This window comes from Staurois parvus, unplaced genomic scaffold, assembly GCF_062004578.1.
Source record: "Staurois parvus isolate SC_StPar_1 unplaced genomic scaffold, SC_StPar_1.0 ptg001468l, whole genome shotgun sequence".
In the NCBI taxonomy this organism is placed as follows: Eukaryota; Metazoa; Chordata; class Amphibia; order Anura; family Ranidae; genus Staurois; species Staurois parvus.
Genome location: NW_028319264.1, coordinates 232,136 through 257,451, shown reverse-complemented (window position 1 = coordinate 257,451; position 25,316 = coordinate 232,136). Strand labels below are relative to the sequence as shown.

Genomic DNA, 25,316 nt, shown 5'->3' with positions numbered 1-25,316 from the left:
ATCGGTCCCTAGCCCTCAAGGGGTGTACATTCTAAGGTCCCTAACTCACATTCATACATACACATACAAAGGACTATTTAGACAGGAGCCAATTCACCTACCAGCATGTCTTTGGAGTGTGGGAGGAAACCGGATCACCCGGAGGAAATCCACGCAGGCACAGGGAGAACATGCAAACTCCAGGCAGGGGGTGCCGGGGTTGGGATTCGAACCAACGACCCTAGTATTGCCAGGCGGAAGTGCTAACCATTTATCCACTGTTTTGCCCAACGCTTTTTTTTTTCATTTTATTTCAGGTACTTATATAGCGCCGTCAATTTACGCAGCGCTTTACATATATATTGTACATTCACATCAGTCCCTAACCCTCAAGGGGCGTACAATCTAAGGTCCCTAACTCACATTCATACATACACATACTAGGGACAATTTAGACAGGATCCAATTCACCTACCAGCATGTCTTTGGAGTGTGGGAGGAAACCCGCACAGGCACAGGGAGAACATGCAAACTCCAGGCAGGTGGTGCCGTGGTTGGGATTTGAACCAACAACCCTAGTACTGCCAGACGGAAGTGCAAACCATTTAGCCACTGTGCTGCCCAACGCTTCACATGCTCCTCAGTTTTTCTTTCGGAGAGTCTGCAACTCAATGTCAAATATGGAAGGAAGCTGTCGGGCAACTCTGCCTTGTAGTCAAAAGTTTATCCTAAGTCCCAATAAAATGATGGAAGTAAATACACGTCTTACCATAATAGCCACAGGTAATTTTGGAGCCTCTTGGATAATTACTTTCTAGAGAATGAAGTGCAGAAAAGTTGTTGAAGGTGTTACCAATGTGGACCCCTCAGGAAGGAAGAATAAGTGTGATGAAATGAGAGCGCCACAAGTATTAAGAGTCGATTTAAACTTTTATTCATCATGAGAGTAAAAATTGATAGCTAGTGCATTTTGGAGGCTTAACTGATCCCCATCCATCAGAGCTTGGATGGGGTTGAAAGAAAACTGTAGTAGGAGCAGGTAACCTGAAGTTCATTTCTCAAGTGCGGATTGAGGTTACCCTGTTTCCCCGAAAATAAGACCTAGTGCTAGTTTTGGGAATTGCAAAAAGTATAAGACCTACCCCGAAAATATGACCTAGTTGTGATCAGGGCTTTTTTTCAGCCGGAACGTGGCAGAACGCCATTCCACCACCTCAGCCACTGGCCTTGCGCACACTCATATCTATTGTCTCTTTTATAAACACAGAAGTGCGGCTGAAGTGACAGCACCATCCACTCCCACAGAACCTCCCTACCTCTGTACTCACCATCCGCTCCCACAGAACCTCCCTACCTCTGTACTCACCATCCGCTCCCACAGAACCTCCTTACCTCTGTACTCACCATCCGCTCCCACAGAACCTCCCTACCTCTGTACTCACCATCCGCTCCCACAGAACCTCCCTACCTCTGTACTCGCCATCCGCTCCCACAGAACCTCCCTACCTCTGTACTTGCCATCCGCTCCCACAGAACCTCCCTACCTCTGTACTCGCCATCCGCTCCCACAGAACCTCCTTACCTCTGTACTCACCATCCGCTCCCACAGAACCTCCTTACCTCTGTACTCACCATCCGCTCCCACAGAACCTCCCTACCTCTGTACTCACCATCCGCTCCCACAGAACCTCCTTACCTCTGTACTCACCATCCGCTCCCACAGAACCTCCTTACCTCTGTACTCACCATCCGCTCCCACAGAACCTCCTTACCTCTGTACTCACCATCCGCTCCCACAGAACCTCCCTACCTCTGTACTCGCCATCCGCTCCCACAGAACCTCCTTACCTCTGTACTCACCATCCGCTCCCACAGAACCTCCCTACCTCTGTACTTGCCATCCGCTCCCACAGAACCTCCCTACCTCTGTACTCGCCATCCGCTCCCACAGAACCTCCTTACCTCTGTACTCACCATCCGCTCCCACAGAACCTCCTTACCTCTGTACTCACCATCCGCTCCCACAGAACCTCCCTACCTCTGTACTCACCATCCGCTCCCACAGAACCTCCTTACCTCTGTACTCACCATCCGCTCCCACAGAACCTCCTTACCTCTGTACTCACCATCTGCTCCCACAGAACCTCCCTACCTCTGTACTCACCATCCGCTCCCACAGAACCTCCCTACCTCAGTATTCACCATCCGCTCCCACAGAACCTCCTTACCTCTGTACTCACCATCCGCTCCCACAGAACCTCCCTACCTCTGTACTCACCATCCGCTCCCACAGAACCTCCCTACCTCAGTATTCACCATCCGCTCCCACAGAACCTCCTTACCTCTGTACTCACCATCCGCTCCCACAGAACCTCCTTACCTCTGTACTCACCATCCGCTCCCACAGAACCTCCCTACCTCAGTATTCACCATCCGCTCCCACAGAACCTCCTTACCTCTGTACTCACCATCCGCTCCCACAGAACCTCCTTACCTCTGTACTCACCATCCGCTCCCACAGAACCTCCCTACTTCTGTACTCACCATCCGCTCCCACAGAACCTCCTTACCTCTGTACTCACCATCCGCTCCCACAGAACCTCCTTACCTCTGTACTCACCATCTGCTCCCACAGAACCTCCCTACCTCTGTACTCACCATCCGCTCCCACAGAACCTCCCTACCTCAGTATTCACCATCCGCTCCCACAGAACCTCCTTACCTCTGTACTCACCATCCGCTCCCACAGAACCTCCTTACCTCTGTACTCACCATCCGCTCCCACAGAACCTCCCTACTTCTGTACTCACCATCCGCTCCCACAGAACCTCCTTACCTCTGTACTCACCATCCGCTCCCACAGAACCTCCTTACCTCTGTACTCACCATCCGCTCCCACAGAACCTCCCTACCTCTGTACTCACCATCCGCTCCCACAGAACCGCCCTACCTCTGTACTCACCATCCGCTCCCACAGAACCTCCCTATCTCTGTACTCACCATCCGCTCCCACAGAACCTCCCTACCTCTGTACTCACCATCCGCTCCCACAGAACCTCCTTACCTCTGTACTCACCATCCGCTCCCACAGAACCTCCCTATCTCTGTACTCACCATCCGCTCCCACAGAACCTCCCTACCTCTGTACTCACCATCCGCTCCCACAGAACCTCCCTACTTCTGTACTCACCATCCGCTCCCACAGAACCTCCCTACTTCTGTACTCACCATCCGCTCCCACAGAACCTCCTTACCTCTGTACTCACCATCTGCTCCCACAGAACCTCCCTACCTCTGTACTCACCATCCGCTCCCACAGAACCTCCCTACCTCAGTATTCACCATCCGCTCCCACAGAACCTCCTTACCTCTGTACTCACCATCCGCTCCCACAGAACCTCCTTACCTCTGTACTCACCATCCGCTCCCACAGAACCTCCCTACTTCTGTACTCACCATCCGCTCCCACAGAACCTCCTTACCTCTGTACTCACCATCCGCTCCCACAGAACCTCCTTACCTCTGTACTCACCATCTGCTCCCACAGAACCTCCCTACCTCTGTACTCACCATCCGCTCCCACAGAACCTCCCTACCTCAGTATTCACCATCCGCTCCCACAGAACCTCCTTACCTCTGTACTCACCATCCGCTCCCACAGAACCTCCTTACCTCTGTACTCACCATCCGCTCCCACAGAACCTCCCTACCTCAGTATTCACCATCCGCTCCCACAGAACCTCCTTACCTCTGTACTCACCATCCGCTCCCACAGAACCTCCTTACCTCTGTACTCACCATCCGCTCCCACAGAACCTCCCTACCTCAGTATTCACCATCCGCTCCCACAGAACCTCCTTACCTCTGTACTCACCATCCGCTCCCACAGAACCTCCTTACCTCTGTACTCACCATCCGCTCCCACAGAACCTCCCTACTTCTGTACTCACCATCCGCTCCCACAGAACCTCCTTACCTCTGTACTCACCATCCGCTCCCACAGAACCTCCTTACCTCTGTACTCACCATCTGCTCCCACAGAACCTCCCTACCTCTGTACTCACCATCCGCTCCCACAGAACCTCCCTACCTCAGTATTCACCATCCGCTCCCACAGAACCTCCTTACCTCTGCACTCACCATCCGCTCCCACAGAACCTCCTTACCTCTGTACTCACCATCCGCTCCCACAGAACCTCCCTACTTCTGTACTCACCATCCGCTCCCACAGAACCTCCTTACCTCTGTACTCACCATCCGCTCCCACAGAACCTCCTTACCTCTGTACTCACCATCCGCTCCCACAGAACCTCCCTACCTCTGTACTCACCATCCGCTCCCACAGAACCGCCCTACCTCTGTACTCACCATCCGCTCCCACAGAACCTCCCTATCTCTGTACTCACCATCCGCTCCCACAGAACCTCCCTACCTCTGTACTCACCATCCGCTCCCACAGAACCTCCTTACCTCTGTACTCACCATCCGCTCCCACAGAACCTCCCTATCTCTGTACTCACCATCCGCTCCCACAGAACCTCCCTACCTCTGTACTCACCATCCGCTCCCACAGAACCTCCCTACCTCTGTACTCACCATCCGCTCCCACAGAACCTCCCTACCTCTGTACTCACCATCCGCTCCCACAGAACCTCCCTACCTCTGTACTCACCATCCGCTCCCACAGAACCTCCCTATCTCTGTACTCACCATCCGCTCCCACAGAACCTCCCTACCTCTGTACTCACCATCCGCTCCCACAGAACCTCCCTACCTCTGTACTCACCATCCGCTCCCACAGAACCTCCTTACCTCTGTACTCACCATCCGCTCCCACAGAACCTCCCTACCTCTGTACTCACCATCCGCTCCCACAGAACCTCCCTATCTCTGTACTCACCATCCGCTCCCACAGAACCTCCCTACCTCTGTACTCACCATCCGCTCCCACAGAACCTCCCTACCTCTGTACTCACCATCCGCTCCCACAGAACCTCCCTATCTCTGTACTCACCATCCGCTCCCACAGAACCTCCCCACCTCTGTACTCACCATCCGCTCCCACAGAACCTCCCTACCTCTGTACTCACTGTGGGACAGGGAAGGAGCAGATATATGCGGGTGCAATATGTTTAGGGGTGGGGCATCTCCTCCAGCAGCCTAATGCATGAAAGTCGATTCCCCAGGGGTGATCGCCGGCCAGTGGGGAAGATGTGGAGCGGTGAGTAAGTGCGCTTGGTACACTGTGTGGGAAGATAGGACCTGAAGCGGGATTTACTATAGAGAGGGGCCGGTTGCTGACACCTGTGTTTTGCAAAGCTAGCTAAGCATATGAGGGCAGTGGAGGGGGATGTGCAAAGGTGAGCTGTAGTCAGGTGTTGCAGAGGTAAATTGAGTCAGGTGAGTGGCAGACGGTGCATAGGTGAGCTGCGGCTAGGGGGGTGCATAGGTGAGGTGCGGCTAGGGGGGTGCAGAGGTGAGCTGAGTTGCAACCAGGGGCGGACTGACCATTTGGAAATGCGGGCACCAAAATAAAGCTTTATCTGCCTCAAAAAAATTGCTAAATTCATGGCCACAGTGTTGCATGACCACGCAATTGTCATTCAAAGTGTGATAGCGCTGAAAGCTGAAAATTGCCCTGGATAGGAAGGGGGTAAAAGTGTCCGGACTGGAAGTGGTTAAAGAGAATCCAGGTATGGATATTCTATACATAGTTACATTGGTCTGGCTTGGACCAGTATCTCTATATCAATATCACTATGTATCAGGGGCGGACTGACCATTTGGAAACTCAGGCACTGCCTGAGGGCCCGGAATCAGTAGGGGGCCCCATGAGATTCCCCTGGTACCTTTTTCATAGGCATTTTTGAGTTTGGGCAAGGACACAGGGGCCCCATGATCCCCTATTGCCCGGGGGCCCCATGAATTGTCAGTCCGCCCCTGGTTGCAACCCACCTTTGCACCCCCCAGCCACAGCTCCACTCTGCACCCTGTCTGAAACTCACCTGACAAGTCACCCCTGCAGCACCTCACTGCAGCTCACAACTGTCATCAACCGGCCCTCTCCATAGTAACCCTCATCCACAACTGCCTGCAGCTCACCTCTGCACCCCCTGTCCACACCTGGACATTTAAAAAAATAAGACCTACCCCGAAAATAAGACCTTGCGTGTTTTTTTGAGCTAAAACAAATCTAAGACAGTGTCTTATTTTCGGGGAAACGTGGGTATGCCCTGATTACTGGTCTAGCAAACTTGGTAAGGAAGAAGGAAGGTGGGCTTGTTTTGTAGAGTTCCTTTATGGAGTGTTGCTGAACCATAGGCTGGTGATATGGATGGTAAATATCTACAAGTACAGGTGGAATTAAAGGAAGTGATGGGGGTACTTGACTAACCAAGGTTTGGGAAATGCTGGACTAGTACAACGTCTCTATCATCATGAGCTAATTGATCTCATTATGTGGTGATGAAACGGGACCTTTCTATGGCCATCAGCTGTGAGAGCTCTCTTTATTGCAGTTCATTTGAATGATCCAGCCGGGGAAGTGCGCACACTTGCTCTTCTGTGTGTTTTACGTCCATCATTCTTCCGCTTCAGACATTGATTGTGGCTCACAGTTGTTGGCTTACAGACCGGTCATCTGTTCAGACGTGGAGAAATGTAAATGTATGCCAGTGTCCTCCATGAGCTGTTCTTTTTAGTCGTGAAGTCACCCTGTCACTACCTTGTGGGGGAAGCGGCGATTACGTGAGTAGAATTTAGGGTATTCACCATGAACTAGCAATGTCACTAGGATGAGATGCCTTCCCATTAAACTATCAGTCATAAAGCAAAGACCCAACACCCTGGGAATCCCAATGTGCACCAATCAAAGCAGACACGGTCATTTTTAGGAGGGCGGTGATCCTTTCCCAACTCAGTCATTCTGTTTTTGAATATCTAAATTTTTTAACTGACCTGTTTGTGTAATATCTTTCACTTGGATGTTATACATTGCGAGTAAACACCATGGCATTAAATAACTATATCTTCGTTTCAGGCTGCAAAGCAACAAAATGTGATCAATTTAAAGGGGGTGATTCTTTTCTATACCCACTGGAGTTGTGATGACTGCATTTAGTTTTCTTTTTTAAGGCATTTTTTTTTTTTTTGCCATAGTTTCTTTCACCTTTAGATGCAGCCAGTAAGTCTGGTCTGTTAAAAGTTGAAAAACATCAGACTGTCCAAGAAAAGTTGGCAGTTGGATGGAGACAAACCATTTACTTCTGACAGGGGTGCTTAGAATTAGTCAGCTTTTTAATTCAACACTTCAGCTTTATCCCAAAAGAAAAAAAAAACTGTTGCTGTAACTGCTGAAAAAGTCTTAGTTGGAATTATTTATTGCAGGTACTTATTATTATACAGGATTTATATCGCGCCAACAGTTTGCTCAGCGCTTTACAATATAATGGGAGACAATACAGCAACAATACAGTTCAATACAAGAGGGATAGGAGGGCTTTCTCCTTGGAGCTTACAATCAATGCCACATACCAGTGCCCATCAATGCACATCAGTGCCACATATCAGTGCCAACCAGTGCACATCAACGCCACATATCAGTGCCCATTAGATCTGCCTTTCAGTACCACCTAACCATTCCTATCAGTGCAATATATGAGTGCTGCCTTTCAATGCCCATCAGTGATGGCGGTCAATACCCACAAGTGATGTTTGTCCATTCCCATCTGTGCAGCCTATCCGTGCCCATCACTGCAGCCTCATTAGCGCACATCAGTGAAGGAGCAAAATGACTCATTTACAAAATGTTATAACAAAAACTAAGAAACAATACAGTTCAATACAAGAGGAAAAGGAGGGCCCTGATCCTGGGAGCTTACCGCACTGCCCGTTTACACAGCACTTTTACGTATATTGTACATTCACACCAGTCCCTAACCCTCAAGGTGTGTACAATCTAAGGTCCCTGACCCTCAAGGGGTGTACAATCTAAGGTCCCTGACCCTCAAGGGGTGTACAATCTAAGGTCCCTAACCCTCAAGGGGTGTACAATCTAAGGTCCCTAACCCTCAAGGGGTGTACAATCTAAGGTCCCTAACCCTCAAGGGGTGTACAATCTACGGTCCCTAGCTCACATTCATTCATACACATACTAGGGCCAATTTAGACAGGAGCCAATTAACCTACTGGAGGAAACCCACGCAGGCACATGGAGAACATGCAAACTCCAGGCAGGTGGTACCATGGTTGGTATTCAAACCAATGACCAGAATACTGCCTGGTGGAGGTGCTAACTATTTAGCCACTGTGCTGCCCAGTTGAACTTAAATTTGATAAACAAGTCCATTTAAAACTGCTAGTCCATCTAACACTACTCTTTCCTCAGACTGACCGTACTGCTTTCCAAAAGCGTCTTCATTGCTTCTCCATCCAGAGGGCCCTAAGACCCCTTTCACACTGTTTCCATTTTGTAGCTTGAAGCTCAAAGCTACAAAACACTCAACAATTACTTTTTCATGCAGGGCCAGGCAGGTTTGGACAGCTTTTTTTCCCACTTTTAATAAATTAGATCATTTTTTAAAAACTACATTTTGTATTTACTTTATGTAATATTTGTTTGATTACTTTTAGGTGTGACAAATATGCATGAAAAAAAAAATAATCAGGAAGGGGGCAAATACTTTTTCACAGCACTGTACAAATGAAAATCTTTTGTTGTCTACCAAGAAAATAGTACAATGACGGATGCAAGGCGGTTCTCTCGTTCTGATAGGACGTCATATGATGTCCTTCCATTCTCACCGCGCATGCGCGGCTCAGGGAGCGCGCAGCGCGGCGATCGCCGGTGTGCTATGTCCCTTGGACACAGCGGATCACGGAAAGAGCCGAAGATGTCGGCTCGGTCATGTGATCAGCTGTGTCCAATCACAGCTGATCACATGTAAATACAGAAATGCCGGTTATGTCACGCTGACAGCTCGAGAGGTGAGGAGTGCCGGTAATCGGCTTTCCGCGGAGGGGATATGTACACTGATCATCAGGGCACTGATGATCAGTGTGCCTTGATGATCAGTGTGGCCCCAAAAGTGCCACCTGTCAGTGTCCCATCAGTGCCACATCAATACCACATATCAGTGCCCATCTGAGCTGCCTTTCAATGTCACCCGTCAGTTCCACCTATCGATGCCTATCAGTGCTGCCAGTCAGTGTTGCCTATCAGTGCCACCTAACAGTGCCATATATCAGTGCTGCCTTTCAGTGCCCATCAGTGATGCCTGTAAATGCCCATCAGTGCCACCTATCAGTGCCCATCACTTCAGCCTCATTAGCGCACATCAGTGAAGGAGAAAAATCACTTATTTACAAAATTGTATAACAAAAACTAAGAAAACGGTTTTTTGTTTTTTTTAATTTTCAGTGGTTTTTGGTTTGTTTAAGAAAAAATAAAAATCCCCGAGGTGATTAAATACCACCAAAATAAAGCTCTATCCGTCTCAAAAAAAAGATAAAATTTCATATGGGTACAGTGTTGCATGACCGTGCAATTGTCATTCAAAGTGCAACAACGCTGAAACTGTACTACTTGTGGGGGGTGATGTTTTTGGTTTTTTTTTTACACTGATTGCTTTTACACCCATAAAGGATGTAAAAGCAATCATTTCTCCTTCTCTCTAACTGCATTCTTGCAGCCATTGAGAACTACTGAGTGAGCTGTGATTGGTCACAGCATGTCACATGGTACAAGGCTGTTGTGAATAGCCTTGTACCATGTGACCTCTGTGATAATTCACAGATTTCACATGTAGTAAGCAATGATGTCACAAGTGACATCTTGCTTACTACTTTGCATGTGATCACTGATTGGCCAATCAGCGATCACATGATCGGGACCTCGTATAGAGGTCCCGTCCACGATCGGTGTTCCACTGTGTCCCAGGGAGCGCGCACAAGTAGGGTGTGGGGAGGCCGTTTATAAACGGCCACCCGACCCTGCACTGCCACCGTCTGGCCGTTTACATACAACGGCCGGACAGGAGGTGGTTAAAATATACCAGACATATATTTTTCCAGCACACAGAATTGTCCAGTTTGAGTTTTTTTTTTTTTTTTGTGTGTGTTTTTTCCTTCCTGTACATGTGGAATTGAACTTTAAGGGCCCTGTTGCACAGGCAATCCAGTTCCCCCTGTGGGTGACCAGATGTCTGAGCCCACATCCAGGTTCATTCATGTTTGTCACACTGAATGCAGCAACTTTGTGTCCAGGTCCACTTTTACTTTTCAGCAGAGGGCGGATTTAGGAAGAGACACATCCGTTTACAGCCAGCCACCCATAGGGATCACATAGGTCCCCTTGTCCTCCATTACAAGGTGGAATGGTCGCAGACGTCCCTTGTGTGATGTCTGTTTCTGTTCTGATGTTTGTTTCATCAGTGGGTCAGTCTGGGATCCCCTGCTGAGACAGAACAGAGGTTACAATGCTTTCACACTGATCCCTTTTTCTTCCGCTTTCGCATTAAAAAATGTGACCATTTATTCCTGTGGAACTCTTCACTGATCCATTGCAGGTCTGTTGTGTTTAGTAAAATCCTGCTTGCTGCCTTTTTGGTGCAGGTTGGGTGCGGTAAAAAAAAAAACGCACCTCCCCATTGAAATGCATTGAAAATGCAGCAAAACGCATCACAAACACACCTGCGTTGCGTTTTTGTTGTCATGTCCTGTGAAAATTGCAGCAAAAATGCACGTTTACTATGTTTTTGCTACGGATCAGCGTGAAAGTATCCTAAAGATTTTATTGCTTGGATCATTTAAAAGTGACACACTTTATAAAACAACTAGGTTGCTGTATTTTAAGATTAGTATATTACGGTCAGTTCATACAGATGCTTCTACGCCTTAAAAGTTTGCTGCTTTCTCTTTGAGAGATTTTAGAAAATATCCATTACTTGGACCGCAAAAAGGTGGAAATAAGATACAATTTTATGAGAAGTACATTTTTTCAGTAGCGTAAAGGAATAATAGTGTGATGAACTATATGGCCAAAAGTTTGTGGGCATCTGACCATGACACCATCTGAATGGCCACATTGTTACCACAAGGTTGTAAACACACAATGGTGTCATGGTCAGATGCCCACATACTTTTGGCCATATAGTTCATCACAATATTATTCCTTTACGCTACTGAAAAAATGCACTTCTCATAAAATTGTATGTACACCATATAGCCAAAAGTTAGTGGACACCTGACCATCACAGCTATATGAGCTTGTTGGACATCCCACTTCATAATCATGGGTATTACTATGGAATTATTCCCCCTTTGCAGCTATAACAGCCTCCACTCTTCTAGGAAGGCTTTCTCCATGATGTTCGAGTTGTCTGTAGAAATTTGTGCCCCATCAACCATTAGAGCATTTGTAAGGTCAGGTTCTGATGTTGGAGATCTGGCTTACATCTGGAACAGAAAAGGGTCTTCAAACTGTTACCACAAGGTTGTAAACACACAGTTAGAAGACCCTTTTCTGTTCTAGCTTGTCTGTACCCCTGTGTAGAAAGCCAGCTCTATGAAGACATGGTTTGAGGAGTTTGGTGTTGAGAATCCAGAGTGACCTGCACAGAACCCTGACCTCAACCCTACTGAACACCTTTGGGATCAGTTAGACTGCCAGATGTAAGCCAGATCTCCAACATCAGAACCTGACCTTACAAATGCTCTAATGGTTGATGGGGTACAAATTTCTACAGACAACTCGAACATCATGGAGAAAGCCTTCCTAGAAGAGTGGAGGCTGGTATAGCTGCAAAGGGGGAATACTTCCATAGTAATGCCCATGATTATGAAGTGGGATGTCCAACAAGCTCATATAGATGTGATGGTCAGGTGTCCACTAACTTTTGGCTATATGGTGTACTTATGTATGTATGATTTAACTGCTTTATGAAATTCTGAGTTAAATAATGTGATTTGTATATTTGAAGTTAACCTTTTATCATGAGAAAAAATAAATAAATCCAGTGAAACTTGTATAGCTGGATGTACCTGGCAGCTAATCGGTTTATGTGCTTTTCTTCTGCTTTGCGCTCTGTCGTCCTCAGTCTGTGAGCGTCTCCATTTCTCTGGTGTCATGACATTTTCCACTTCCATATTCTGTCATTCTCAGACTTGTTTCTCTCTGCCTCTCCTCTCACCCAGTTGTCTGCAGCATCCAGCCCATCCAGTCAGAGTCCTCACAGAGCGCCTGGGAAGGACCCCTATCCACAGCTCTCATTACAGGATTTCTTGTAGGACCATTTAGGTATAGTCAGCTACATCTCCATGAGTCAAAGAGAACATGGTACCTTGTGTTTAAAAAAAAATCATTGGCATCCACTCTGTGTTTGCACACCTCAGCTTTTGTCAAAACCCAACCTTGAAATAAGACTGTTGATATGTGGGTTGTTAAGGACACAGATACTTTACTATGTTTCACTTTCCTTTTTCAGTTTATAGCTTCTCTTAACTCAGATTATGTTGCAGGAGGTCGGTTTGCTTTGTTCAGTTATTTTATTTTTGCTTTGCCTGAATAAATATGCTTTCATTGGTTTATTGATGTAACTCGCTCTGTTTTAGTCCAAATTAGACCCAGACATGTAATTCAGAAATGTAAAAAAATTACCTGTATGGAAGCCAACTGCCAGCCTCTTCATATGAATTAATAAGAGGCTCTTGTGCTAAATATTAAAGGCCTCTGACCCACCACTGCACCTCATGCAAGTCACGAAAGATCACTGACCCACCCCCTGCCTATCATGTGTGTCATGAAACATCACTGACCCACCCATGCCTATCGTGTGTCGTGAAAATTCACTGACCCACCCCTGCCTATCGTGTGTCATGAAAAATCACTGACCCACCCCCCTGCCTATCATGTGTGTCATGAAACATCACTGACCTACTCCTGCCTTTCATGTGTATCATGAAACATCACTGACCCACCCCTGCCCATTATGTAACATCACTGACCAACCCCTGCCTTTCATGTGTGTCATGCAACATCACTGACCCACCCCTGCCCATTATGTAACATCACTGACCAACCCCTGCCTTTCATGTGTGTAATGAAACATCACTGACCCACCCCTGCCTATCATGTAACATTACTAAACCACCCCTGCCTATCGTGTGTCATGCAACATCACTGACCCACCCCTGCCCATTATGTAACATCACTGACCCACCCCTGCCCATCATGTAACATCACTGACCCACCCCAGCCCATCATGTAACATCACTGACCCACCCCAGCCCATCATGTAACATCACTGACCCACCCCAGCTCATCATGTAACATCACTGACCCACCCCAGCTCATCATGTAACATCACTGACCCACCCCTACCTATCGTGTCATGAAAAATCACTGACCCACCCCCCTTCCTATCGTGTGTCATGAAAAATCACTGACCCACCCCCCTGCCTATCGTGTGGCATGAAACATCACTGACCCACCCCAGCCCATCATGTAACATCACTGACCCACCCCAGCCCATCATGTAACATCACTGACCCACCCCAGCCCATCATGTAACATCACTGACCCACCCCAGCCCATCATGTAACATCACTGACCCACCCCAGCCCATCATGTAACATCACTGACCCACCCCAGCCCATCATGTAACATCACTGACCCACCCCAGCCCATCATGTAACATCACTGACCCACCCCAGCTCATCATGTAACATCACTGACCCACCCCTAACTTTAATGCAAGCCATGAAAAACCATTGATCCAGCCTTGCTTCTTGTGAATCTTTTAAAGCTCTGACACTAATACCTCTCATGTGACATTCTAAAAAGCTCTGACCCAGCACTGTTTCTCATGAATTCAAAAAAAGCTCTCATTCACCCGTCTCTTTTATGGTCATTAAAAGGCTCTATCCCAGCACTGCTCAATAATCATTAAAAGCGCTTAACAAGACATTGTTTCTTTTTGTTGAGTGAATAGCAGTTTTTTAAAAAGATAAACCCTAACCCATTGCTGTTGTATGCAAGTCACTGAAAGCCTCAGACCCCGCTCCCGTGAGTCTATGAAAGGCTCGGACCCTGCACTGACCCACCCTGCACTGCCTCTCCCGTGAGACTGTGAAAGGCTTGGACCCTGCACTGCCTCTCCCATGAGACTGTGAAAGGCTCGGACCCTGCACTGCCTCTCCCATGAGACTGTGAAAGGCTCGGACCCTGCACTGCCTCTCTTGTGAATCTGAAAGGCTCGGACCCTGCACTGCCCAGCCCTGCACTACCTCTCCTGTGAGTCTGTGAAAGTCTCAGACCCTGCACTGCCTCTCCAGTGAGTCTATGAAAGGCTTGGACCCTGCATTGCCTCTCCCGTGTGTCTGTGAAAGGCTCGGACCCTGCATTGCCTCTCCCGTTTGTCTGTGAAAGGCTCGGACCCTGCACTGCCTCTCCCGTCAGTCTGTGCAAGGCTTGGACCCTGCACTGCCCAGCCCTGCACTACCTCTCCTGTGAGTCTGTGCAAGGCTTGGACCCTGCACTGCCTCTCGTGTGGGTCTTGAAAAAGCTTTGTTGCACCACTGCCTCTTGTATGGTCATTAAAAGCCTCTGACGCAGTGCTGCTTTATTTAGTCAATGAAAGGCTCTGACCCAATGTAGCCTCTCACTCAAGTCCGTGAAAAGCTCCTATATGTGCAAATCTGCCCCTTACTATTTATATCTGTTATTTTTTAAACAGCCATGCATAAGGCTTTGAGTTTGCAAAGAATACAGGATACTGTGAAAGTTGTTCTGGATGGCCCATTTTAAAGTGTATGTCGGTACAAAAACATGCTGTATGCCTCAACAATACATGCACATTTCCTTATGTTTTCTCCCTTTAAAGACAGCATTTTTGTGGACGGAGTGGTGTCAGCCCTGCCCAGTGGTCTTTTGCTAAACTATTCAAACCCTTCCACTCTCATCTCTAAAGCATAAAGACAAATCATTCTTTAATTCTAATATAAGAACTGGAAGGGCCAATTACACTCCTTGAGATAACACAGAAAATGTTCAGGAGATGCGCAAAATTAGACATTACCAGCTGGTATTTTTGCACTTTTCAAACAGAATAATGAAATGTTTTCAATGGTATATTTACCAGACTAGAAGGGAGCAAATAGAAGATGGTCATTGTTGGAGATGACAGATCTGCAGTTAGGATAACAATCGCCGAATGGGAAAAAAAACCAAAGTAAACTCAGGGCTAGTGTAACATAAGAAAGTAGAGCGCACTTGACTATGGTGCTGCAAGTCCACGGAAACGACTACACTCGCCCAATTTAAAAGAAACAAAAAAACAAGAAATGGGTCTTTGGAGTTTGACTTGCCTTTATGTCCTTCCTGATAGCAGGATAGTATCGTTTTTTTTGCCTGAACAATGGCCTTGTTGCTTTTGTTTGACTTTGTGTGTAATGATTAGTTTGCATTCTGATACCTTATAGAAACAATGTTTGACAGGCCACCATCCAAAAGCTTTGTGGAACAGTACATCTTTTTATTCTGAGTGCTGCACTTGGAAAACCTGACAATTCATGTGTCTGTCACTGCATTATTGCTTCTTCCTGAGCTCTGAATGATATACGGCATCTGCCATATGACCAAATGTCATTGCAAAGGAGGGGGGCATGGCTCAGGCAAAGTTGCTCTTTCTGACCATCAATACTGTAAGCACCAAGGGCTGAGATTAAAGGAACAATGCTTTAACACTTTGACGCATGCATGCACACACGCGTATTTAACCCCCTGCTGATTTTAAATGTTTGCCTACTCAAAGTGGCAACAAAAAATTCAAAACAAATGCATGTCTAACAAATGATGACTGATTTGCATGTTCATGAGGGAAATAAGTATTTGATCCCCTTCACAAAACATGACTTAGTACTTGGTGGCAAATCCTTTGTTGGAAATCAATGTTTCTTGTAGTTGGCCCCCAGGTTTGCACACATCTCAGGAGGGATTTTGGCCCACTCCTTTTGGCAGATCCTCTCCAAGTCTTTAAGGTTTGGTGGCTGACATTTGGACACTCGAACTTTCAGCTTCTTCCACAGATTTTTCAATCGGATTAAGGTCTGGAGACTGGCTAGGCCACTCCAGGACCTTAATGTGCTTCTTCTTGAGCCACTCCTTTGTTGCCTTGGCCGTGTGTTTTGGGTCATTTTCATGCTGGAACACCCATTCATGGCCCATTTTCAATGCCCTGGCTGAGGGAAGAAGGTTCTCACCCAAGATTTGATGGAACATTGCCCCGTCCATCGTCCCTTTGATGCGGTGCAGTTGTCCTGTCCCCTTAGCAGAAAAACACCCCAAAGCAGAATGTTTCCACCACCATGTTTGACAGTTGGGATGGTGTTCTTGGGGTCATAGGCAACATTCCTCCTCCTCCAAACACGGCGAGTTGAGTTGATGCCAAAGAGCTCAATTTTGGTCTCATCTGACCACAACACTTTCAACCAGTCGTCCTCTGCATCATTCAGGTGTTCAGTGGCAAACTTCAGATGGCCTGGACATGTGCTTTCTTGAGCCGAGGGACCTTGCAGGCACTGCAGGATTTCAATCCTTGTCGGCGTAGTGTGTTACCAATTGTTTTCTTGGTGACTGTGGTCCCAGCTGCCTGGAGATCATTGACAAGATCCTCACGTGTAGTTCTGGGATGATTCCTCACTGTTCTCATGATCATTGACATTCCACGAGGTGAGATCTTGCACGGTGCACCAGACCTAGGGAGACTGACAGTTGTTTTGTGTTTCTTCCATTTGCGAATGATTGCACCAAGTGTTGTCACCTTCTCACCAAGCTGCTTGGCGATAGTTTGGTAGCCCAGTCCAGCCTTGTGTAGGTCTACAATCTTGTCCCTGACATCCTTGGACAGCTCTTTGGTCTTTGCCATGGTGGAGAGTTTGGAATCTGATTGTTTGATTGCTCCTGTGGAAAGATGTCTTTTATACAGGTAACAAAATGAGATTAGCAGCACTCCCTTTAAGAGACTGCTTCTCATCTCAGCTTGTTACCTGTATGAAAGACACCCGGTAGCCAGAAATCCTGCTGAATGATAGGGGATCAAATACTTATTTCCCTCATGAACATGCAATAATTTGTTAGACATGCATTTCTTTTGAATTTTTTGTTGCTATTCCGTTTCTCCTACCATTCGATTTTAGACTGAACATTTCTTTGTGAGTGGGCAAACATTCAAAATCAGCAGGGGATCAAATACTTATTTCCTTCACTGTGTGTGTATATGTGTGTGTATACATTCATACACACACACACACCATATATCTGTGAACACAGGAACAATTTTCATACTTTTGGCTCTGTATGCCACCAGAATAAATTAAAACGAAACAATCCAAATTAATTTGAGGTGCAGACTTTCAGCTTTAATTCAGCGGGTTGAACATAAATATCAAGTACAAATTTTAGGAACTGCAACCATTTTTATACACAGTCCCTCCATTTTCAGGCGCTCAAATGAATATAATCATAAATAAAATGTTCATTTTGAATATTTTGTTGATAATCCTTTACTGGTAATGTCCATGGGTTCCATACTTCAGGCAAAGACTGGGTTTCCTCCTTTCTGATGCTTTGCCAGGCTCTAACTGCAGCCATCTTCAGTTGTTCTTTGTGGGTCTTTCTGCCTTTAGCTTTGCCTTCAGCAAGTGAAATGCATGCTCAGTTGGGTTGAGATCAGGTGATTGACTCAGTCATTGCAGAATATTCCACTTCCAGCTCCTGGGTTGCTTTTGCAGTGTGTTTTGGATCATTGTCCATCTGTACTGTGAAGCGCCGCCAATCAACTTTGCTGCATTTGGGTGAATCTGGGCTGACAGTATATCTGTAAACACTGCAGAATTCATCCGGCTGCTTCTGTCTTCTGTCACTTCATCAATAAACACCAATGACCCAGTGCCAATGGAAGCCATGCATGCCCATGCCATCACACTGCCTCCACCATGTTTTACAGATGACGTTGTGTGCTTTAGATCATGAGCGGTTCCAAGCCTTCTCCAAACTTTGTTCTTCCTGTCATTCTGGTACAGATTAATCTTAGTTTCATCCGTCCAAAGAATGCTTTTCCAGAACTGCTCTGGCTTTGTTAGATATTTTTTGGCAAAGTCTAATCTGGCTTTTCTATTCTTCAGACTTATGAATGGTTTGCACCTTGTGGTGAACCCTCTGTATTTGCTCTCGTGAAGTTTTCTCTTGATTGTAGACTTTGACAATGATAGCCCACCTCCTGGAGAGTGTCCTTCACTTGTCTGGATGTTGTGAATGGGTTTTTCTTTACCATAGAAAGGATCCTGCGATCATCCACCACTGTTGTCTTCCATGAACGTCCATGCCTTTTTATGTTGCTGAGCTCACCAGTGCGTTCTTCTTTCCACAGAATATACCAAACTGTTGATTTGGCCACTCCTAATGTTGCTGCTATCTCTCTGATGGATTTGTTTCATTTTTGAAGCCTTACAATAGCCTGTTTCACTTGCATGGACAGCTCCTTTGAACGCATGATGTAGGTTCACAGCAATAGATTCCAAATGCAAATAGCACACTTAGAATCAACTCCAGACTTTTTACCTGCTTAATTGATGAAGAAATAACGGAGTAGCCCACACCTGGCCATGAAACCGCTTTTGATTCAATTGTCCAATTACTTTTGGTCCCTTGAAAAAGGGGGGGGGGGGTGGCTACTCTTTAAGAGCTGTAATTCATAATCCCTTCTTCCAATTTGGATATACATACCCTCAAATTAAACCTGAGAGTGTGCACTTTCAGCCCATATCCATTATAGAACTATAGCTTGAATATGTTTTGGTCAATACCTGAAAAAATCTAAACTTTTCTGCTGATCGCCTTCAGGTTCCCTAAGCCACTTCCTATCTGCATGCACTCCATCCAGCATCAGCTGCACATTATTGCTCTGGATCAGATTCCTGATGGTGACAACAGTGGGCCATGCCTGTGCCATGTGTCTGCACAAATCACTTCAAGTGTGTACAGTTAGGAGACCATTTTCACCCCAGTCTAGGAAATGCCTGAACAAGGATCTTTATACCAGGATCACTACACATTCTTTAACAAAAGCAACAGATTTCTAAAACTTGATTCTAGACAGACCTTAATTTGATCCGATTTCAGCTTCTTGCAGTCCCTGGTCACCAATGCTGGAGTGTGAGGGAAAAGCAGGCCATAGATCCAATTGGTTCATTTGGGGAACTAATTTCACTGTCCAGTCACAGGAAGGTTGAGGGTTTAGGATGACCTGGGGTCAAAGGAAGTGGGTTTAATGATGCTGACCATCAGACTGAGGATATCTAGTGGCAGAAAAGTAGCATTGTTGGGGAGAGTTTTTGCTTGAGGGTGAATATTGCAATAAAAGCCCATTTTATTTTCTCCTTTAATGTTCTTTTTGGCTGGCATTCTGATTTAAACAACTTTGGAAATGACCTGATTATTTTAAACTGGTAAGGTATGTCTTCTGTTCAGTGCATTGACGCTCTTTGTGTTTTGTGTTCCAGATGCAGTTCATGTAATCCGCTGGATGGGAGCTCCCTTTTAGAAGAGGCTACATAACAAATCCCTACTTCCAGTCAAATTCAAAGCTGCTGATAAGCTCTACACTTCCACACAAAACGGTACCAGAACGAGCTGTTGGGGCCGCCAGCAATACGGAAGCTCTCCCTAAGAAGCCAAGGGTGGGGGGTCACAGCAGTCCCCCATCCAGTAGCGTGTTGCGGACAGTAGATTGCAGAGAGAGTCCTGTATTTGGCTCTGCTGTGTGAAGTGAAGGGGTATGCACATTCATTTTCCCTGGGCAGTTCAAGGGGGGAAAAAAGACCACCGAACACTTCTCATCAACCACGCCATCACGTCCTCTCCTTCAGATTTTACTCACGTAGGCCGTAATTGAGGGTAACACTTTCTTCCCCATCTCCCACCTCCACACTTTGAAATATATAAATATATATATATTCTGTTTGCAGTAGACATTCCTTATGTATTATTTGTATTTATTTATGATTATCAGTTTAACAATTAATGTATCAGACACCTTTATGAAATATGTATGGATGTATACAGTTTTTCGGATTTTTTTCCTTTTTTTTTTCTTTTTTTTTTTTTTATTTTTTTTTACTTTTAATTCTGAAAATGATTCCATACCAAGCACTAAATATTTTACGTCTGTATACTGCTAACAGGGAGGGGTCGGGTTTATTTCCATAGTCCCACATCTTACGGAGAGTTTTAAGGATGAATATTTAAGAGATGAATTGTACGCTGCTTTATTTCCGATAGATATGTGCCTAGGAATCTGCAAGGGGGAGGGGGTGGGGATGTCTGATTAGGACGATCACTACATTTTAAATTGTGTCATTGGGAATGAATCTTATTGCTTTGTGCTTGGCAGAATATTATTTTACATTGACATGGTAATGCCTTTTTTTCTTTCTTTTTTTTTTTTTTAAGAAAATACGAAAAAGAAGCAAGAAAACAAATGAATGTGAGGAATTGCTTTCACTGTATGATTTCCTTTTAAACAAGGGGTGAGGAGTTTTAAAGACAACCCGTCAAGTTGTCACCGTTGGGGTACACAACACCTTCAGAAGAGCTGAGCTCATATTGGCTGTTGGTTGAATGCATTGGCTCCACTTTTGATGACGCCACAGCCTTGGAAGCAGGATGAGGCGTACACAAAGCCATGACTTCTCAGGCAGCGTGGCTTTGTCTTCAGTGGGTGCTGTGTACTTCAGAAGATTCTTTAATTGTTTTTAAAACTGATGTTTTAGGTCAAAGCTGGCAAGGTGAATAATCCACTGGCTTAAAGGAAACCTGTGCTGAGAGAAACATGGAGGCTTCCATTACGGAGTTCCAGTTGTTTGGCTGAAAAGCAGAATCTTTGACTTCAGCACGTTCTGAGCCACGTAACCTAGCCGATGAAGTTGGAAATTCCTGATCTGCATCCTGGTTCCAGGTCAGTGACTCAGAAACAGCTGAAGTCATTACATTTAGCACTGTCAGAAGACAACAATGGCAACTAGCAGGTTTCTCTCAGCTCGTTTCCTGTTTTTTCTCTCTGGGTTTCTAGGCAATGAGATCTCCACCAGAATTCCCAGTTACACCTGCCCATTAAATCCATCATGAGCATATGCCCATAGTTTGATACCTGTAGCCCATAACTGAACAGTTGTTTGTAGGAATGCAGCAGAGATGCAACATCTGCCATTTGTAGCACTGATGGATGTCTTAGAAGGCCAGTCTACCCAGAAAAATGATATTTCAGCTGAAGGTCAAGATTCCTGCTGGCATTTTAGATCTCATTCAAGCTTCACTAATGAGATATTTGCCAACATTTGTGGGTCTGTTCCTGCCTGCCTTGGGGCCTCGCTGCTTCTGCTTCCAACATAATCCTACTCCTTCAGTTTAGAATTCAGCAGGGTAGTGTGGAGTCCCCGTGTTAAAGTCTGTAGACCAGAGAACCCCGGAGCAGTGATCTCACTACTGAGCTCTTCCAGAGTCCCGAGCTATTTAGTCCCTCAGGAACTGCCAAGAATTTAAATACCCTTTTTAAGGCTTGTTCACGTGAACTGTAGGGTTTTTTTTTTATTAAAGCATTGTGGGCATCAAGCTTTTATACAGCTTTTGGCACACTTTGATCAGTTTTGTTGAAGCCTTTAAAGAAAACTTTAGTTCCATTATGTTGATGTTCAACAACGATCTTATTGTCCTTCTAACCTTGTTAAAAACCTTTTAGCAGCTTGTTTAAACAAGATGATAGCTGGCTTCAGTAAGTTTACAGTGACTTTCTGCACTGCCATCAAGGTCCCTCAGCTGAACGAAGCTTTAAAGGCTTCAAAAACTGTTTGAAACTAGCCAACAGCTTTGGAAAAGCTTGCTGTACATACTGCTCTTATATAAGCTGAAGCCAAAGTTTACAAGGCGAATCTGTCCAACAATGCCATACACACTTGACATGAGATGGCTTTTTGTACAACCTAAAGAAATGAGGACACAACGCAAAGTTGTAGAGCAGTAGACTTCCATTCGAAAAATCCTGGCCGTACTTTTTATTAGGTTACAGACTTTAGTTTGCACAACATACAGTGGGGCAAAAAAGTATTTAGTCAGCCACCAATTGTGCAAGTTCTCCCACTTACAAAGATGAGAGAGGCCTGTAATTGGCATCATAGGTAGACCTCAACTATGAGAGACAAAATGAGAAAACAAATCCAGACAATCACATTGGCTGATTTGGAAAGAATTTATTTGCAAATTATGGTGGAAAATAAGTATTTGGTCAATATCAACAGTTCATCTCAATACTTTGTTATATATCCTTTCTTGGCAATGACAGAGGTCAAATACTTATTTTCCACCATAATTTGCAAATAAATTCTTTCCAAATCGGCCAATGTGATTGTCTGGATTTGTTTTCTCATTTTGTCTCTCATAGTTGAGGTCTACCTATGATGCCAATTACAGGCCTCTCTCATCTTTTTAAGTGGGAGAACTTGCACAATTGGTGGCTGACTAAATACTTTTTTGCCCCACTGTACAAATACAGACACCATTGTTCATAACTTTCATCCATTCTCTTTGGGTACCTTTTTAGTCTCCCTGACTTGACTCGATACTGACTAAATCTTCAGGGCATTCCAAGGAATTCTGGTGAGGAGACCTCCCTTCCAGATCCCCTAGTGGTTTAAGAAGCCAGTGCCCATGCAGAATTGAATTTTACTTTAGGGTGGACAAGTCTGTAAATGTTGGGGAGAACTTTTAGCATTTATCACTTTAAGTGCCATAGCATGTATTGTATATTAAACGTTTGTAGTACGGAGAGTGAGGACACCACCTTCCTCTTCATAATCTTGCTGTAACCCATTGCTGATGTTGGCTGGTGACGCGGAACCTATGAAAGCCAAGTCAGAGCCCTCTGTCATGCAGTGCCTTACAGCCTCCACACACACAGTATCGTCACACCCTACACTAAGCTCTGTCTGGCCCCTATGTCCACAAGGAACTCGGGAAAACCCAGGTGCTGTTGATCAGCACTTCTCATGTAAATAAAAAAAAATAAATAAATCTTGTGGAAGGAGCATCGGAAAGGGAAGTTCTAAGCATGAAAGCAATTCTGTACATGAATCGCGTACCTGCTGCATTGTCTTTGCAGATTCTATTTTTGTTTAAAATATAAATTGTATGTGGTCAGGAATTGGTGGATTTTCAAATAAAATCAGCTTCAACAGGTTTCTGTGTGTTCAGTGTTTCATTTTGAGTATTGAGCCTCTTTGCTTGTCTTTCTCCTTATAACAAGTATTCTGGGAGAAAAAGCAACAACTTAAGTGCCTGTGTTTGCTTCATCTGGATTTTGCTTTCCCAGACAAGTCTACGGAAATGCAAAATCCACTTAAAGGATCTTTAGCATCTCCCAGTCAAGGGAGCCCACAAGGCTGTGTCATTCAGTTTCCTGTATTACGTACCGTCAGCCATTGCAGCTCACCAGCACCCTCGTAGTCCACTGACCTTCCTACTGTCAGGAAGATCACCAGCTGGCAACTCACCAGCACCCTCGTAGTCCACTGATCTTCGTGCTGTCGGGAAGATCACCAGCTGGCAACTCACCAGCACCCTCGCAGTCCACTGATCTTCGTGCTGTCGGGAAGATCACCAGCTGGCAACTCACCAGCACCCTCGTAGTCCACTGACCTTTCTGCTGTCAGGAAGATCACCAGCTGGCAGCTCACCAGCACCCTCGTAGTCCACTGACCTTCCTGCTGTCAGGAAGATCACCAGCTGGCAACTCACCAGCACCCTCGTAGTCCACTGATTTTCGTGCTGTCAGGAAGATCACCAGCTGGCAACTCACCAGCACCCTCGTAGTCCACTGATCTTCGTGCTGTCAGGTAACTACCTGCCCATAGGATGTACAGGCAGACAGCTATGTTGAGCGTTTGCAGGAGCCTGAGACTGCACCTATCTGCAGATTGCAGGTGCAATGCTCTGCAGGATTCTTAGAAAATAAATAATAAATGCTCATTGTTTTACCTGCATTTATTTTTATTTTTTTTCTTCAAAAAGTGAATGTATACTTTAAACTAGAAAACTATCACACCGGTTTATAATTGGCTTTAAAGTCACCAGTCATGTTGTAAGGATAGAAAAAGAATAATAGCCTGAAATTCATGCTCATGCTGAAAGGGTAGGGTCATCCAATCTGAACCCTCTCCTCCGCAGAGATGGCTTGACCAAATAATGCCTTGGCCTTTGGTCGGGTAACTGGCACTGGGGGAAGCCAGGAGTAGCATTTTCTTCAGAAGTAACTATTCAGCCCTTCTGTTACTCTTTATTAATTCAAACAATCTTGTTATTAAAATATATACTTTGGTTTACCATCTGTGGGAGGGAAAAAATGGTTTCTTCAACAGTCAGCAGATCCAGAGATGCAGGCAGCTAACGTTCTAGGCAGAACTATTTTCCTATAAAAGTGGAGCTTGGCTCTCTCACTTCTGGCTCCTGAGCTTCCCCATTGGACAGGGCAGTGGTTCATGCATATGCTGTTACTGGTATCTAGTTAGTAGTTTCACCACTTACCAAGCTGCCCCCAACCATTATGTCTGTTAGGGTTTTCTGAGCCAAATGGGCTCCTGTCTTGCAACATTTGGGCCACAATGAAACATGTTAAAAGCTGCCAGAACATTCACTTTTCAGATCAAATGAAGCCTGCAAACCAATACTGCATCAAGAGCCCATGTGGTCATCGCTTAAAGGACCAATAAGAAGGTCCAGGATGGTTGAGGACAAGCTGGAGTTTTGTAAAAAGTGGAGGCTTGCCTTTAGCCATCCTCCTTCCAATGATCAATGGCCAGTAAGGACATTCTCCTTGACATAGGGGGATGATAGTTGGTGGAGTCTAGCTATGAAGTATGGGAAAGTTCAAGTTCATTAAATTATGGGTTCACTTGAAGGTTAACTTTTCCCCCTTCCAGCAAACGTATTAGTCCACTTTAAATGTGTTGTTATGCTTCGGGGTTTGATAATTAAAACACCTGAGCTTACCCTCTTCCCACAAAATAAAAATGAGACGTTCTATTGGGGCACAGACATTTTTCTTTTAATTAAGTTGGAAGCCAACTTTGATGTAAATATGGGCAGAATGCCTATCTCAGGAAACAGTCCTCCACCCAGCTGGCTGCTTTCTATAGCTGGCTGCTGTTCTGTCTGTGAATCAGATTGGAGGTACAGAGAAAAAATAGACTTTCCTGCCATTGTCCCATTTGGAAGATCTATGCGAAGATACAGC

General features: G+C 45.6%; 1 protein-coding gene across 12 annotated transcripts in view; it reads left to right on the top strand.

The window, feature by feature from the left end:
- Window positions 1-20,474, top strand: part of PICALM (phosphatidylinositol binding clathrin assembly protein) — a 198,037-nt gene extending 177,563 nt beyond the window's left edge. For 11 of the 12 annotated variants that reach the window (XM_089662407.1, XM_089662414.1, XM_089662412.1 and 8 more), the window contains 2 exons: window positions 12,172-12,274; window positions 19,537-20,474. In XM_089662407.1, the coding sequence (XP_089518533.1) occupies window positions 12,172-12,264 (93 nt within the window). In that variant the 3' untranslated portion in view covers window positions 12,265-12,274; window positions 19,537-20,474. The remainder of the gene's footprint in view (window positions 1-12,171; window positions 12,275-19,536) is intronic. The other variant, XM_089662408.1, reaches the window with a different exon arrangement.
- Window positions 20,475-25,316: the final 4,842 nt, after the last annotated feature.